Source organism: Salmo salar, chromosome 14 (assembly GCF_965601325.2).
Source record: "Salmo salar chromosome 14, fSalSal1, whole genome shotgun sequence".
In the NCBI taxonomy this organism is placed as follows: Eukaryota; Metazoa; Chordata; class Actinopteri; order Salmoniformes; family Salmonidae; genus Salmo; species Salmo salar.
In genome coordinates, this window is record NC_138304.1 from 41,969,057 (window position 1) to 41,986,551 (window position 17,495).

The window sequence follows — 17,495 nt, forward strand, 5'->3', positions numbered from 1 at the left end:
AGTGGAAAGCATTCCCTGAAGAGTGGAGGCTGTTATAGCAGCAAAGGGGGGACCAACTCCATATTAATGCCCATGATTTTGGAATGAGATGTTCGACGAGCTGCTGTCCACATACTTTTGGTCATATGGTGTTTATACAGTACCAGTCAAAAGTTTGACACACCTACTCATTCAAGTTAAAAAAAAAACCGATATTCTACATTGCAGAATTCTAGTGGATACATCAAAACTATGAAATAATCCATATGGAATCATGTGGTAACCAAAAAAAGTGTTAAACAAATCAAAATATATTTTAGATTTTAGATTCTTCAAGTAGCCACCCTTTCTTTGCCTTGATGACAGCTTTGCACACTCTTGGCATTCTCTAAACCAGCTTCACCTGGAGTGCTTTTCCTTCACTCTGTGGTCCAACTTATCCCAAACCATCTCAATTGGGTTGAGATCAGGTGATTGTGGAGGCCAGGTAATCTGACGCAGCACTCGATCACTCTCCTTCTTGGTCAAATAGCCCTTACACAGCCTGGAGGTGTATTGGGTCATTGTCCTGTTGAAAACAAATGATAGTGCCGCTAAGCACATTGCTGCAGAATGCTGTGGTAGCCATACTGGTTAAGTGTGCCTTGAAATCTAAATAAATCACAGACAGTGTCACCAGCAAAGCAACCCCACACCATCACACCTCCTCCTCCATGCTTCACGGTGGGAACCACACATGCGGAGATCATCTGTTCACCTACTCTGTGTTTCACAAAGACACGGCGGTTGGAATTAAAAATCAGAAGAAAGGACAGATTTCCACCGGTCTAATGTCCATTGCTTGTGTTTCTTGGCCCAAGCAAGTCTCTTCTTCTTATTGGTGTCCTTTAGTAGTGGTTTCTTTGCAGCAATTCGACCATGAAGGCCTGATTCACTCAGTCTCCTCTGAACAGTGTCGTAATATTCTAATCAAGTGAGAGAGACTTTGTAATTTCTTCAAACAATCATCTTTATTCAATATCAATTAATTATTGCAATAATGAGACTAGTCAACCCCACAGTCTTGACTGTTGGGCCAAGTAGCCTAACCTTTACCCAAATGCAGAGTTCTTTATATAGCTACACTAAGAATGCTTAGTCATGGTTGGTTCCACCCCTCCCATGCAGATTGGGGCATCATAAGGCACTCTGGGTTCATCCTGTTGTTATCTGCACTGGGGGGTGTTGTCTTAACCCCACCCTGGCTTAGTTTCCCATATGCAAGGATGATTTTGAGACAATGAGGGATTGTTATAAACTCTTCCAGGCTCTCTTGATCTCAGTTACACCCACCACATCTTGTCTATGTAATGCCGTCTTTAACTCATTTGTCAGCTCAAGCAATCTCTGGTGACCGTACGCCCAGATTAACTGCAGGGAACTAGAGTGGAGACCATAAAAAAACAAACACTAGTAGGACATAAATGTCTTACTATTAGTTAAATATTAATTGTTAACCATTAATATCAAATAGATCAGGCAAATACGTAATTTTTCTATCACAACAGTTGATGTTGAGATGTGTCTGCTACTCTGTGAAGCATTTATTTGGGCTGCGATTTCTGAGGCTGGTAACTCTAATGAACGTATCCTCTGCAGCAGAGGTAACTCTGGGTCTTCCTTTCCTGTGGTGGTCCTCATGAGAGCCAGTTTCATCATAGTGCTTGATGGTTTTGCGTCTGTACTTGAAGAGACTTTCAAAGTTCTTGACATTTTCCGAATTGACTGACCTTCATGTCTTAAAGTAATGATGGATTGTTGTTTCTCTGCTTATTTGATCTGTTCTTGCCTTAATATGGACTTAGTGCTTTACCAAATAGTGCTAACTTCTGTATACTACGTCTACCTGGTCACAACACAACTGATTGGCTCAAACGCATTAAGAAGGAAAGAAATTCCACAAATTAACTTTTAACAAAGCACACCTGTTAATTGAAATGCATTCCAGGTGACTACCTCATGAAGCTGGTTGAGAGAATGCCAAGAGTGTGCAAAGCTGTCATCAAGACAAAGAGTGGCTTGGCATAGAAAATATGTTTTGATTTGTTACTACATGATTTGTTACTACACACTTTTTTGGTTACTACATGATTTCATTTGTGTTATTTCATAGTTTTGATGTCTTCACTATTATTCTATAAAGTAGAAAAAATAAAGACCCTTTAATGAGTATGTGTGTCCAAACGTTTGACTGCTATTGTGTGTATATATATATATATATATGTGTGTGTATATATGTGTATATATATTTGTGTATATATATATATATATGTGTGTGTGTGTGTGTGTGTGTGTGCGCATGTGTGTGCGCATGTACACACACACACACACACACACACTACAGGAGGCTGGTGGCACCTTAATTGGTAGAACGGGCTCGTGGTAATGACTGGAGCGGAATAGCTGGAATGGTATCAAATACATCAAACAACATGGTTTCCATGTGTTTGATACCGTTCCATTTGCTCCGTTCCAGCCATTATTTTGAACCGTCCTCCCCTCAGCAGCCTCCACTGACAGACATACAGATCATACACCACACACCACACATACACACCACACACCACTACCTATCTGGCCAGCTATCCTCCAGCTGCTGTTGCCATGGATATCCCAGCCTATAGATTGATGGCTGCAGGTGCTGGGAGAGAATGCCCTGAGGCCTGAGAATCTGCTGGGCTTTGCTGTATGATGATTGTGTGTGTGTGTGTGTGTGTGTGTGGGGGGGGGGGGGGGGGGTGTCTACCTGTCTGTGTGCATCCATCAAATCTATCTTGTAGGCATTAAACTGACTTGAAACAGAGGGACCATCTCATTGGACTAGCCCATCAAACCTGAAGACAGCTGTGTGTAGCAGAACAGACATGACTGGATAATGTGCTTCTCTCTCAGAGCACCGGCAGGGCTCCTGTATGTCAGTGCTACACTCCATGAAGCTTATCAACAGTGAGTAATAGGCAGGGACAAGAATGAGGAAAATGAGAGAACAGCCTTGAAGGACACTTAGTAAGACTAGCAATTTACATCGCTATACATAGTTTGCCCCTCAGACAAGAATACCGTAAACCGCCCTCTGTTAACGACAGTAAGAGTCATCCATGTCATCTCCATCCTCGTTTCGCTTTGAAGATCTCTCCCTCTTTCCCCCTCTTTTCTTTTGTTTTTGCTGTCATTTCCATACTTCTCGTGTTTTTTTTTCATTCACAGAGGTTACCTCAATCAATCAAATGTATTTATAAAGCCCCTTTTACACTTCAGCAAATGTCACAAAGTGCTTAAACAGAAACCCAGCCTAAAACCCCAAACAGCATGCAATGCAGCTGTAGAAGCACAGCAGCTAGGAAAAACTAAAATACATATCTCTGTCTTTGTCAGTCTGTTCTCTCCTTCTCTCTCTCTCCCTCACTCTCCTTCTCTCTCTTTGTCCCCCCCTCTCCATACCAAACAGTGGTTGTGATTACGTCTGGTTTGGGTTGAAGCGGCATCATGCTTTTAGAACACAGACGTGGGGATTCTCTCTAGGGGGGTTCCGCTTGTGAAAACATTCCAATCTAAATGGAGATGGGAGATATCTTCTGGGGATTCCACCAACCATCCCTCCCAACCATGCGGCTTAAACACATTATTGCAACACCGGGCAAAATAAACCTTTGTTTTTTCATACAGCGTTTTCCCCTTTAGGCCCACATTTGTTTTAAATATCTACAAAATGGATGTGTTTAAGAAAGGAGGTGAAATTGAAAGGGAACACAAAAGGATGTGCAAAAATCTGAAGAAAAATCCCCCCAAAAATTGGAGTTTAGTTGACCTAAGGATCTTGAGACTTGACTGTTGTGGTCGATATGCTGCGTGTTTATCTTAGTGTTACAGATGAGCAGATTTAAGTCACAGCCATACCGGATAACTACCATGGTATTTGTAGATGTCTTGTGTTGAGACTGATGGCAAACACCCATGTTAAGGTATACTTTTTTTAAATGTCAAATTAAAATGGTTTAGGTACAGTAGTAAGTACTATGTTCTCCAAAACATGACCATGTAGAGTGACCATTTCAGAATAACAAAATCCCCTTAAAATGTAATAGTTTTTGGTAGATGGTAGGAACTGTATATCTACCAGATGGTGATGATGTAATCGTTTTTGGTAGATGGTAGGAACTGTATATCTACCAGATGGTGATGATGTAATAGTTTTTGGTAGATGGTAGGAACTGTATATCTACCAGATGGTGATGATGTAATAGTTTTTGGTAGATGGTAGGAACTGTATATCTACCAGATGGTGATGATGTAATAGTTTTTGGTAGATGGTAGGAACTGTATATCTACCAGATGGTGATGATGTAATAGTTTTTGGTAGATGGTAGGAACTGTATATCTACCAGATGGTGATGATGTAATAGTTTTTGGTAGATGGTAGGAACTGTATATCTACCAGATGGTGATGATGTAATAGTTTTTGGTAGATGGTAGGAACTGTATATCTACCAGATGGTGATGATGTAATAGTTTTTGGTAGATGGTAGGAACTGTATATCTACCAGATGGTGATGATGTAATAGTTTTTGGTAGATGGTAGGAACTGTATATCTACCAGATGGTGATGATGTAATAGTTTTTGGTAGATGGTAGGAACTGTATATCTACCAGATGGTGATGATGTAATAGTTTTTGGTAGATGGTAGGAACTGTATATCTACCAGATGGTGATGATGTAATAGTTTTTGGTAGATGGTAGGAACTGTATATCTACCAGATGGTGATGATGTAATAGTTTTTGGTAGATGGTAGGAACTGTATATCTACCAGATGGTGATGATGTAATAGTTTTTGGTAGATGGTAGGAACTGTATATCTACCAGATGGTGATGATTTAAGGGGGAAGTCAGAAAGATGAGTGGGGTGGAGGGGATGGGGGAGGGGTTGGTAGGTAGTCTTTACCGGTATTCATGTTTCCATGGTTACCCTGAGGCTGTATCTCACGGCAACTGGACTGAGTGAATTACTGATACCTATGTGCAGAGCGATGAACCCTGACGCTTTGCGCGACAACACCGTCCACGACCCTTTTACATCCGATCAAAAAGAGAGGAAAGGACAGAGAGGGGGATAGAGATAGGCGACTGTAGGGGCAGATAGAGGAGAGAAAGAAAGCAGGGGGATAGGAACAGAGAGATGGCGAGACAAAAAGAGGGAGTGGGCTAGAGAAAGAGAGAGAGAGTGACTGGAGAGCAGGTTTGAGTGCAGATATGAGTGTGATGAAATTAACATACTGAAATTTGAATTAATTATCTGTCTAGCCAGCCAATTGTTAAATGTGTGTGTGTGCATGTTTGTGTGTATGTATGTATGTATGTATGTATGTATGTATGTATGTATGTATGTATGTATGTATGTATGTATGTATGTATGTATGTATGTATGTATGTATGTATGTATGTATGTATGTATGTGTGAGTCGTGTGTGTGTGTGTGTGTGTGTGGTGTGCGTGCGTGCCGTGCATGTCTGCAAATGTCTGTGTGACTCTACACGGTGGTGTTGTCACCTCTGCTGGAATGGGACTGGAGTTTTTCTTGGTTTCTGAAACCTGAGTGGTGTTATGCTGCTAATGAATCTCAGTCTGGTTAACTAACTGATGCCTCCCTGGAATCTCAGGTCCTCTCATTCGTCTTCTGCTCTCTCAATAGACCAGACTGCCAGAACATGTCCTTGTCACACTAACCCTTCCTCCTGTACTGACAGAACATGTCCTTGTCACACTAGCCCTTCCTCCTGTACTGACAGAACATGTCCTTGTCACACTAGCCCTTCCTCCTGTACTGACAGAACATGTCCTTGTCACACTAGCCCTTCCTCCTGTACTGACAGAACATGTCCTTGTCACACTAACCCTTCCTCCTGTACTGACAGAACATGTCCTTGTCACACTAACCCTTCCTCCTGTACTGACAGAACATGTCCTTGTCACACTAGCCCTTCCTCCTGTACTGACAGAACATGTCCTTGTCACACTAGCCCTTCCTCCTGTACTGACAGAACATGTCCTTGTCACACTAGCCCTTCCTCCTGTACTGACAGAACATGTCCTTGTCACACTAACCCTTCCTCCTGTACTGACAGAACATGTCCTTGTCACACTAACCCTTCCTCCTGTACTGACAGAACGCTGAGGACCTTCCATAGAAATAGAATTACTAGAAGGGAAAATACCATTCAAGAGAAATGTTCTGTGGTGGGTGGACCGGCAGCCATATTAGATGTACCCATAGGAGTAAAATCTATTTCTGAGACTTCCTCTCCTTCTTTCTCTTTTTCCCTTCTTCCTTCAACTCATGACCCTGTCATTCTTCCTGTATCTCCTTTCTGTAGGTATGAGCGGGGCATCCTCCATAGTAAACATGCGTAGAGTCACCCACCCTACCATACGAGAGCCCCTGGCTGGCATCGCCCACCTCCCCTGTGTCTTCACCCACCAGCCCAGTGAGCTCAGCCCTTCCAGCCAGCCTCCCCACATCCAGTGGACCCGAACCTGGATACCGCAGGGTGGAGAGGGGGGTCCACAGGAGCAGACTGTTCTCTCAGCGAAGGGTAAATCATCTAACTTGAATTAAACCCTTTTTCTCTTTGGGGAGCGTAGGTCATTCACTAACTTCCTCCATGGGGTTCGGTGTTGAGCGGTTTTATCCACTTCCTTTAACCTTTTACTCCAGTGGGGTAAATCAGGTTCACACAGAGCGTTTTTTGGTAGTCTTATACAAATCTGCTTTGAAACAAGAGTATACACCTCACACACATGGTTATGGGATTAGAAATGAAAGAAGACACCTGGACCATGTCAGATATAAAGTTGAAATGTATTACATTTTGAGTTTTCATCCTAATGTTACACTTTATATACATCACATAATACTGAAATCTTTCGGCGTTTAAAAAAAAAGAATGTTTATTAATTATGAACTTATTACAATGAATAACATTCCACCCATGAGGCCACTAGGTAATTTGACTGTGGGAAAAGGCTTTATTAAGGATGGTCCTGCTTCTTTTAGATTAAAGCTAGTGATTCAATGATATTAGTTTCAATCAACATGGACTTAAACATGCCATATTTGGCTGTTTGTCAGACGCTTCATTTGTTATGACAAAATGATTAAAGGGTTATTGTTTTGACAGTTGAAAAGGTCTATACACTTTCATAGAAATTGTTTTATTTTTCATTATTTTCCAAAGGTGATATGGTGAAGGTGAATAAGGCTTTCGCTGGCCAGGTCAGGTTGCTTGGATATGCTGCTAACAACCTAAATGCTACCATGGAGATCTCAGGCCTCCGTAGCAACGACACAGGCACCTACCACTGCCAGATTGTGGTTGTAGATGACTACGAGCGAGACATAGTGCCCCTTGTGGTCACAGGTGAGTGGTTTATAGCTGGTGTGATTCAGAAGGTGAGGTACCTTCTTTCCCCACACAATACAACACATCTTGATTGTTCTGAACAATTATAATAAGTATTGTCTGTGAATTCTTTTGTTTCTTTTGTAAATTACTACAACCTTGGAGTAGACTTTATCAATACTTCTGAAAATATTTATTTTGTGAAGATGTCTGTAAACTAAATTAATCCATCCTGTGGATTAAAAACCTATTTGTCCCTTTAAATGCTCGTTAATGACATCTGAGACACCGCAGTGGGAAATTGTGACCATTTACTTGACAACCTTTTACTATATCAGGGCAGATTCTTGGGGGTCTTAAACAAATCTACTTTGAAAAAAGTCTACACCTCACACACATGGTTATGGGCTTAAAAAAGAAGACACCTGTACCATGTCAGATATAGAGTTGAAATGTATTACATTTGGAGTTTGCCTCCCAATATTACACTCTGCTTCTGTTTGTATTTTCATTATGGGTTCATATTAACAGGCTAATAGTCCGTAACACTGTAATTAAGTGCATGGATTGAATACCAATGACAACTGGCCTGTGGCTGTGACTGCTCTTCCATGAAATGCAGCTAAAAACACACAGCTGGTTTCCGATTGATCTGTTCTAAATAAACCTATTGGCTTGTCAAACAGTCTATTTTTATAATCATCTAAAAGTAGGGCTATATCATGAACATCAGATGTAGTAATGTTTATATAAACATACCGTACAAAAGTTTGGAGTCTCTTAGAAATGTCCCTGTTTTTGAAAGAAAAGCACATTTTTTGTCCATTAAAATAACATGCAAATTGATCAGAAATACAGTATAGACATTGTTAATGTTGTAAATGACTATTGTAGTTTGAAACGGCAGATTTTTTAAATGGAATATCTTCATAGGCGTACAGAGGCCCATTATCAGCAACCATCACTCCTGTGTTCCAATGGCACGTTGTGTTAGCTAATCCAAGTTTATAATTTTAAGAGGCTGATTGATCATTAGAAAACCATTTTGCAATTATGTTAGCACAGCTGAAAACTGTTGTCCTGATTAAAGAAGCAATACAACAGGCCTTCTTTAGACTAGTTGAGTATCTGGAGCGTCAGCATTTGTAGGTTCGATTACAGGCTCAAAATGGCCAGAAACAAAGCACTTTCTTCTGAACCTCATCAGTCTATTCTTGTTCTGAGAAATGAAGGCTTATCCATGCGAGAAACTGCCAAGAAACTGAAGATGTCGTACAACGCTGTGTACTACTCCCTTCACAGAACAGCGCAAACTGGCTCTAACCAGAACAGAAAGAGAAGCGGGAGGCCCCGGTGCACAACTGAGCAAGAGGACAAGTACATTAGAGTATCAAGTTTGAGAAACAGACACCTCACAAGTCCTCAACAGGTAGCTTCATAAAATAGTACCCGCAAAACACCAGTCTCAACGTCATCAGTGAAGAGGCGACTCCGGGATGCTGGCCTTCTAGGCAGAGTTCCTCTGTCCAGTGTCTGTGTTCATTTGCCCATCTTAATCTTTTCTTTCTATTGGCCAGTCTGAGATAAACTCAGTGCCTGTTTGCTTGACATCATGGGAAAATCAAAAGAAATCAGCCAAGACCTCAGAAAAAACATTGTAGACCTCCACAAGTCTGGTTCATCCTTGGAAGCAATTTCCAACCACCTGAAGGTACCACGTTCATCTGTACAAACAATAGTACGCAAGTATAAACACCATGGGACCACGCAGCGTCATACCGCCCAGGAAGGAGACGCGTTCTGTCTCCTAGAGTTGAATGTACTTTGGTGCGAAAAGTGCAACTCAATCCCGGAACAACAGCAAAGGACGTTGTGAAGATGCTGGAGGAAACAGGTACAAAAGTATCTATATCCACAGTAAAACGAGTCCTATATCGTCATAACCTGAAAGGCCGCTCAGCAAGGAAGAAGCCACTGCTCCAAAACCGGCATAAAAAAGCCAGACTACGGTTTGCAACTGCACATGGGGACAAAGATTGTACTTTTTGGAGAAATGTCCTCTGGTCTGATGAAACAAAAATAGAACTGTTTGGCCATAATGACCATCGTTATGTTTGGAGGAAAAAGGGGGAGGCTTGCAAGCCGAAGTACACCATCCCAACCGTGAGGCACGGGGGTGGCAGCATCACGTTGTGGGGGTGCCTTGCTGCAGGAAGGACTGGTGCACTTCACAAAATAGATGGCATCATGAGGTAGGAAAATTATGTGGATATATTGAAGCAACATCTCAAGACATCAGTCAGGAAGTTAAAGCTTGGTCGCAAATGGGTCTTCCAAATGGACAATGACCCCAAGCATACTTCCAAAGTTGTGGCAAAATGGCTTAAGGACAACAAAGTCAAGGTATTGGAGTGGCCATCACAAAGCCCTGACCTCAACCCTATATAAAATTTGTGGGCAGAACTGAAAAGGCGTGTGTGAGCAAGGAGGCCTACAAACCTGACTCAGTTACACCAGCTCTGTTAGGAGGAATGGGTCAAAATTCACCCAACTTATTGTGGGAAGCTTGTGGAAGGCTACCCGAAACATTTGACCCAAGTTAAACAATTTAAAGGCAATGCTGCAAAATACTAATTGAGTGTATGTAAACTTCTGACCCACTGGGAATGTGATGAAAAAAATACAAGCTGAAATAAATCATTCTCTCTACTATTATTCTGACATTTCACATTCTTAAAATAAAGTAGTGATCCTAACTGACCTAAGACAGGGAATTTTTACTAGGATTAAATGTCAGGAATTGTGAAAAACTGAGTTTAAATGTATTTGGCTAAGGTGTATGTAAACTTCTGACTTCCACTGTATATACTGCATCTGATGTGCATGATATAGCCCTACTTTTAAAAAATATATAATAGTATGTACTATTGCATCATTGTCCTTACTGAAGTGTCCTGTTAAATGTTACTACTCATTGAGTATTATTATTTTTCCTAGTGTTATTATTATTATTATATATCTGCGTCATCATTGATTTGATATGTGTCTATGTGTTTCCTTTGGCAATGTATGTGGTAACCCTTTCCATGCTGATAAATTTGAATTTGTTAGTGCAGAGGAATGATCATAAGTGAGAACACATCTCCTGCTTAGAAAATACTCCACATACTGTAACATTGTGGCTACATTCCAATGTTGATATTAGCATCTCATTTAGTGTCTTACACTGCCACATGGAGAGTAACATTTCATTGGGTGACCTTCATGAGTGAATTAACATCCTAATGATTTAATTGCTTGTACAAGCTCCCATCTGTTTGGCTGAGACAAGGACACACTTGGCATCGCAACACAAACCTGTGTGTGGCTGTTTCATACAGGAACGCTGCTAAAACAGCCCCATGTGAATAGTGTACTTGTTTATTTTTTGTGAATACAGTTACTGTATGTGTGTGTCCGGGTGGTGTTGATCAAGAAAGAAAATAGAATGGGGAGGGGTTGAGAGATAAAGAGAGAGATAAAGAGAGAGAGCGAAAGAGAGAGAGCGAGCAAGAGAGAGATAGAGAGATTGAGAAATAGCAAGCAAGAGAGAGAGAGAGAAAGAGAGGGAGAGAGAGAGAGACAGAGAGACAGACAGAGAGAGACTTCACAATGGTGAATCACTTAAACAATACAGAAATACACTACGGAAAAAGAAGGAATAAAGCACTTCTCCAATCTTTTTGGCTCTATAACAAAGAACATACTGCAAAAACATATACATGATCAAATATGAATCTTAGAATCAACTATGAAAGACTAACAGAACCCACTGGATTCTCCAATTACATTGAATGAACTACAGGACAAAATACAAACCCTCCAACCCAAAAAGGCCTGTGGGGTTGATGGTATCCTAAATGAAATGATGAAATATACAGACCTCAAATTCCAATTAGCTATACTTAAACTCTTTAACATCATCCTCAGCTCTGGTATATTACCCAATATTTGGAACCAAGGACTGATCACCCCAATGGACAAAATTAGAGAGAAATTTGACCCCAATAACTACCGTGAGATATGTGTCAACACTTTTGTATATCATCTATTTCACTTGCTTTGGCAATGTTAACGTATGTTTCCCCTGCCAATAAAGCCCCTTGAATTGAATTGAGAGGCAGAGAGAGAGAGGCAGAGAGAGAGAGGCAGAGAGAGAGAGAGAGAGAGAGGCAGAGAGAGAAGCAGAGAGAGAGAGAGAGAGAGAGGCAGAGAGAGAAGCAGAGAGAGAGAGGCAGAGAGAGAGAGGCAGAGAGAGAGAGAGAGAGGCAGAGAGAGAGAGGCAGAGAGAGAAGCATAGAGAGAGAGAGAGGCAGAAAAAGAGAGGCAGAGAGAGAGACAGATAGAGAAAGGCGAGAGAGAGAGAATGTGTCTGTCTGTCACCTCACCTCGGTGTCTCTCTCCTCAGGTGTGGTATTCCATTACTGGTCTCCTAGCGACCGTTACGCCCTCTCATTTGATGACGCTAAGTGGGCCTGTCAGGAGAACTCCGCCCTCATCGCCACGCCCAACCAGCTGTGGGCAGCGTTCCATGACGGTTACTCCAACTGTGCTGCCGGATGGCTCTCCGACCAGACTGTCCGGTGAGGACACACACACACACACACACACACTTTTTAAAATACTCAGACTACATTCTGTTTGGAGGACAACCATTGTTTGATAGTTTTAACATTGGGGTGCAGGCTAGTTTCCTCTGGCTCTGATCCTAATAATACTATCTCCATAGCTATCCTATCCAGTCACCAGAGCTTGGTTGCTATGGACACCAGGAATACTCATCTGGTGTGAGGAATTATGGGAAAAGAGACGCTAATGAGCTGTTCGATGTCTACTGTTTCAGCAGGGAACTGGAGGGTAAGACACACACACACACAAACACACACACACACACACATGCACACACACATGCACACACAGATACACACAAACATCTCACTTCCACTTCTGATCGCAGGGCTGGACTACCAAATCTATGCCTCGGGGCTCCTACCTTCAGTGGTCTCCCCTCCATCCGGATTATTATACTTTTTGGGGCGGGGACGGGGCGAGGACAGGGGGTTTGCCATGAGATTGAGAAAATGAATTGCTAATTTACAGTTTTTTACAATCACTTTGGCACTAATTTCAGAACCTTGTGGTCATTTTTCTAGACACAAAACTCAAAATGGTCATCACTTGTAACACAGGCTGTCCAATGTTCAAAACATTGCATTGTGTATTCATATCTTTAAAGAAACCTTGCACTTGCAGAATCATTGGTTCAAATAACTAATTTATCATGAAATACCATAGGAACATTAGTTTAGATCACCCACACACAAGATACCGATAGTTTCACTGTGTAGTTGTTCGTACAATCATTAAATATTGGTGTACAAAATATGTGATACATGTTTAATTATGGTACTACATGTAAATACATCACTGTAAATGGACTAGTAAAAATAATTTGCTACACAAAAAAAAATACAGTAAAACGTCAACTGCACTGTAAAAGGACTAGTAGAGAGAATACTACAGGCACAGTGGAGTAATTGATCAAAATCTGACATTTTAAGAAATAATATAAAATCACAACATAAGTTTCTTTGAATCAAAGCAAAAATAATTAACGTCAACTGCAGTGTTCCTCACCTGGCTTACTGTAAGAACCAGAACAAAGAATTGATTACTGTACTTCTATATTTCCATCAACCCTGTCTTGTGGATTTGGCCACAGGTTCTTATCCACATCACAGTGGATATTTTCATTAGCCAAACATCTGGGGAATAATCTTCGGGCATGGTGAATCCAGGCCTGACACTGGTCTGCTGTGTTGTCATTGCATGGTGAATCCAGGCTGACACTGGTCTGCCGTGTTGTCATTGCATGGTGAATCCAGGCCTGACACTGGTCTGCTGTGTTGTCATTGCATGGTGAATCCAGGCCTGACACTGGTCTGCCGTGTTGTCATTGCATGGTGAATCCAGGCTGACACTGGTCTGCTGTGTTGTCATTGCATGGTGAATCCAGGCCTGACACTGGTCTGCTGTGTTGTCATTGCATGGTGAATCCAGGCTGACACTGGTCTGCTGTGTTGTCATTGCATGGTGAATCCAGGCCTGACACTGGTCTGCTGTGTTGTCATTGCATGGTGAATCCAGGCCTGACACTGGTCTGCCGTGTTGTCATTGCATGGTGAATCCAGGCCTGACACTGGTCTGCTGTGTTGTCATTGCATGGTGAATCCAGGCCTGACACTGGTCTGCTGTGTTGTCATTGCATGGTGAATCCAGGCCTGACACTGGTCTGCCGTGTTGTCATTGCATGGTGAATCCAGGCCTGACACTGGTCTGCTGTGTTGTCATTGCATGGTGAATCCAGGCCTGACACTGGTCTGCCGTGTTGTCATTGCATGGTGAATCCAGGCCTGACACTGGTCTGCTGTGTTGTCATTGCATGGTGAATCCAGGCCTGACACTGGTCTGCTGTGTTGTTATTGCATGGTGAATCCAGGCCTGACACTGGTCTGCTGTGTTGTCATTGCATGGTGAATCCAGGCTGACACTGGTCTGCTGTGATGTCATTGCATGGTGAATCCAGGCTGACACTGGTCTGCTGTGTTGTCATTGCATGGTGAATCCAGGCCTGACACTGGTCTGCCGTGATGTCATTGCATGGTGAATCCATGGCCTGGAGAAAGGTGGCTTGTTCGTGAAGGTGCCTATCATATACCTCATACCTCCATGTGGAGAAAAATTCCTCAATCGGGTTAAGGAAAGGAGCGTATGGGGGTAAGTACAGGGTGGTAAATTGTGGATGGGCCTGAAACCATGCTTGCACCATTTGAGCATGGTGGAACCTGACATTATCCCACACAATGACATAGGTCACGTCATCAGACCTGATTTAGCTCATCAAGGAAGGTTACAAGGAGAGCTGCATTATATGATCCAATACAAGGTCTGCGTCCCACCACACCATCTTCCGATATAGCCACACACATGGTGATGTTGGACCCACGTTGTCCAGGTACTTGGACGGTTGCCCGCTGGCCAATGAAATTCCGACCTCTCCTCGTTGTCTTGGCCAGGTTGAAGCTTGCCGCGCTCAGAAAGAGGAATTTGTGATGGTTTTTATCAGCATCCATCTCCATCACCCTCTAAAAATACATTTTGGAAAGAGATTTACTGATTACAATGATGTAGAATTTTTCACAACAGGCATTTTGAAACTGAACATACCTGAACATACTCAGTCCTCAGTTGCTTCACTCTGTCTGCATTTCTTTCTAAAGGCACACGGTATAGCTGTTTTAGAGACACCTGGTGCCTTTTCAGCATGCGTGGAATAGTCAGCAAACTTATGGCTTCCACATTTTTGAACATGTCGTCATTGTCCAAGATGTGCTGTCGAATTTCTGTAAGGCAAATATCATTTCTGGCCCGAACCAAATTGACCACAGCCCGCTCTTGTTGGTCAGTCAGAATTTTGCCTCTGCCTCCCCTATTTGGCCTAGTCTCAATTCTGCAGGGAAAATTACAATAAGAACACATTTAGTCACATCACCTACTCTGTGGTACACATTGGCATGCAGTATACAGTCATTTGACAATTGAGAGTAGCCTAATGTTTAGTGCATGCTGAAGATTTACCGGTTCTCATTGAGGAAAGTTCTGATGATTGAGGCCACGGTTGATCTTCTGAGGTTTGGTTGAATCATTGTAGCTGCCTCAGTCATTGTCATGCCATGATTTACCACATGGTCTACAACTATTGCTCGGATTTCATTGGACACTCTTTGCTGTTGCTGCCGCTGTCTTGGTCCATGGCCTTGTCCTCTACCACGTTTCCCCACACCTCTCAAACGAGGCCCACGACCACCTCTCAGAAGGGGTGCTTGTCCCCTGCTATTCCTTTGACCACAAAAGCAATTACAAGGGCCTGCATACATACACTTTATTAGGTACACCTGCGTGTTAACGCAAATAGGCTGCTCCTTCGAACAGCAAATAATGTGCCTGCCTGCAACTCAATATATAGAGTATATAGAGTAGAGAGATTTAGTTGTTGTTGTTCTACCAAACATTAGAACAGGCAAGATGAATAATCTAAGCAACTTTGACCGTGGTATGATTGTTCTTGCCACGCATGGTGGTTCCAGCATCTCAGAAACAGCTGCCCTCCTGGGATTTTTACGCACTACAGTCTCTAGAGTTTACAGAGAATGGTGCGATAAACAAAACACATTCAGTGAGAGGCAGTTCAGTGGGCAAAAACACCTTATTAATGAGAGAGGTCAAAGGAGAATGTCCAGACTCATTCAAGCTAACAGAAAGGCCACAAATGCTCAAATAACAGTCGTTTAAAACAGTGGTGTGCAGGCTGCTGTGGAGGCAAAAGGGGGTCCTACCCAGTACTAGATAGGTGTACCTAATAGAGTGGTGAGAGTACAATAATGTCAAATCTGAAAACATGGTCTGGAAAAGTGGTACATGGGACCATAGAAACAGTGTCTTATAAAGAATGATGATGAAATATTACATCCATAGATAATGTAGTCCAATTGGTTGATGTTCCATGGTAATTGGTGTCAATGGATCTCATTATCCTGAACCTTTCATGATCTAAACATGGAATATTGTTTGTCAGTTTCCATAAAACTATGCATTAAGAGCAATGCAACAGTTACTATCATTTTGAGCAGTTGAATCAATTGATAGTTAGATCATTGTAATGAAATGAATAGACAGTCATCTCAGATGTGTGAAGTGCATTTTGAAATGGTAGTACTTTTATGTTAAGTTGTGTCATTTTGAACAGGTGATTTTAGTTCAATGAACAAATGATCTGAGCTATATGTGTATTGTATCCAAGCAATTGGAAAAAGTGTTGAGTTTTGAAAAATGTTGATTCATTTTGATCATCGGTTGTGAGTTTTGTGTCTAGAGTTTTGAAAAATGACATCAAGGTTCTGAAATTAGTGCCAAAGTGATTGTAAAAAACTGTAAAGTAGCACTCCAGTCTCCTTTTCACCTAATTTAACACCTGATTTACTTAACCATCATCTCAATAGGTGGTCCAGGTCAGTCATGACAAAGCACAAGTGAGGGGTGGCTTTTCCTCTTTTGTTCTCAATAGGCTGATGACATCACAACTTCCCATCAGACCAACTCCATCTGACCAACTCCATCTGACCAACACCATCAGACCAACACCATCAGACCAACTCCATCAGACCAACACCATCTGACCAACTCCATCAGACCAACACCATCAGACCAACACCATCTGACCAACACCATCAGACCAACTCCATCAGACCAACACCATCTGACCAACACCATCTGACCAACTCCATCAGACCAACACCATCAGACCAACACCATCTGACCAACACCATCAGACCAACTCCATCAGACCAACACCATCAGACCAACACCATCAGACCAACACCATCAGACCAACTCCATCAGACCAACACCATCTGACCAACTCCATCTGACCAACACCATCAGACCAACACCATCAGACCAACACCATCAGACCAACACCATCAGACCAACTCCATCTGACCAACACCATCAGACCAACACCATCAGACCAACACCATCAGACCAACACCATCAGACCAACTCCATCTGACCAACACCATCAGACCAACACCATCAGACCAACTCCATCAGACCAACACCATCAGACCAACTCCATCTGACCAACACCATCAGACCAACACCATCAGACCAACTCCATCTGACCAACACCATCAGACCAACACCATCAGACCAACACCATCTGACCAACTCCATCTGACCAACACCATCAGACCAACACCATCAGACCAACACCATCAGACCAACTCCATCTGACCAACACCATCAGACCAACACCATCAGACCAACTCCATCTGACCAACTCTTTGAATGTCTTTCTCCTTGAAGTTTGCAGTTGTGTCTAAAGAACACTATTTTGTTCAAAACATGTTTTTCTATCCTTTAGTGTGTGTATTTTGCTGTATTTTTACTTGGGATATACACTTTTTAACAGGAACATTTCAAC

The 17,495-nt window shown here is 42.3% G+C and overlaps 1 protein-coding gene across 2 annotated transcripts in view; it reads left to right on the forward strand.

Moving 5' to 3' along the window:
• LOC106569686 (neurocan core protein) overlaps positions 1 to 17,495 on the forward strand; it is a 105,712-nt gene that overhangs the window by 44,385 nt on the left and 43,832 nt on the right. For both annotated transcript variants that reach the window (XM_014141247.3, XM_045694358.2), the window contains 4 exons: positions 6,389 to 6,607; positions 7,250 to 7,432; positions 11,862 to 12,036; positions 12,183 to 12,310. In XM_014141247.3, the coding sequence (XP_013996722.3) occupies positions 6,389 to 6,607; positions 7,250 to 7,432; positions 11,862 to 12,036; positions 12,183 to 12,310 (705 nt within the window). The remainder of the gene's footprint in view (positions 1 to 6,388; positions 6,608 to 7,249; positions 7,433 to 11,861; positions 12,037 to 12,182; positions 12,311 to 17,495) is intronic.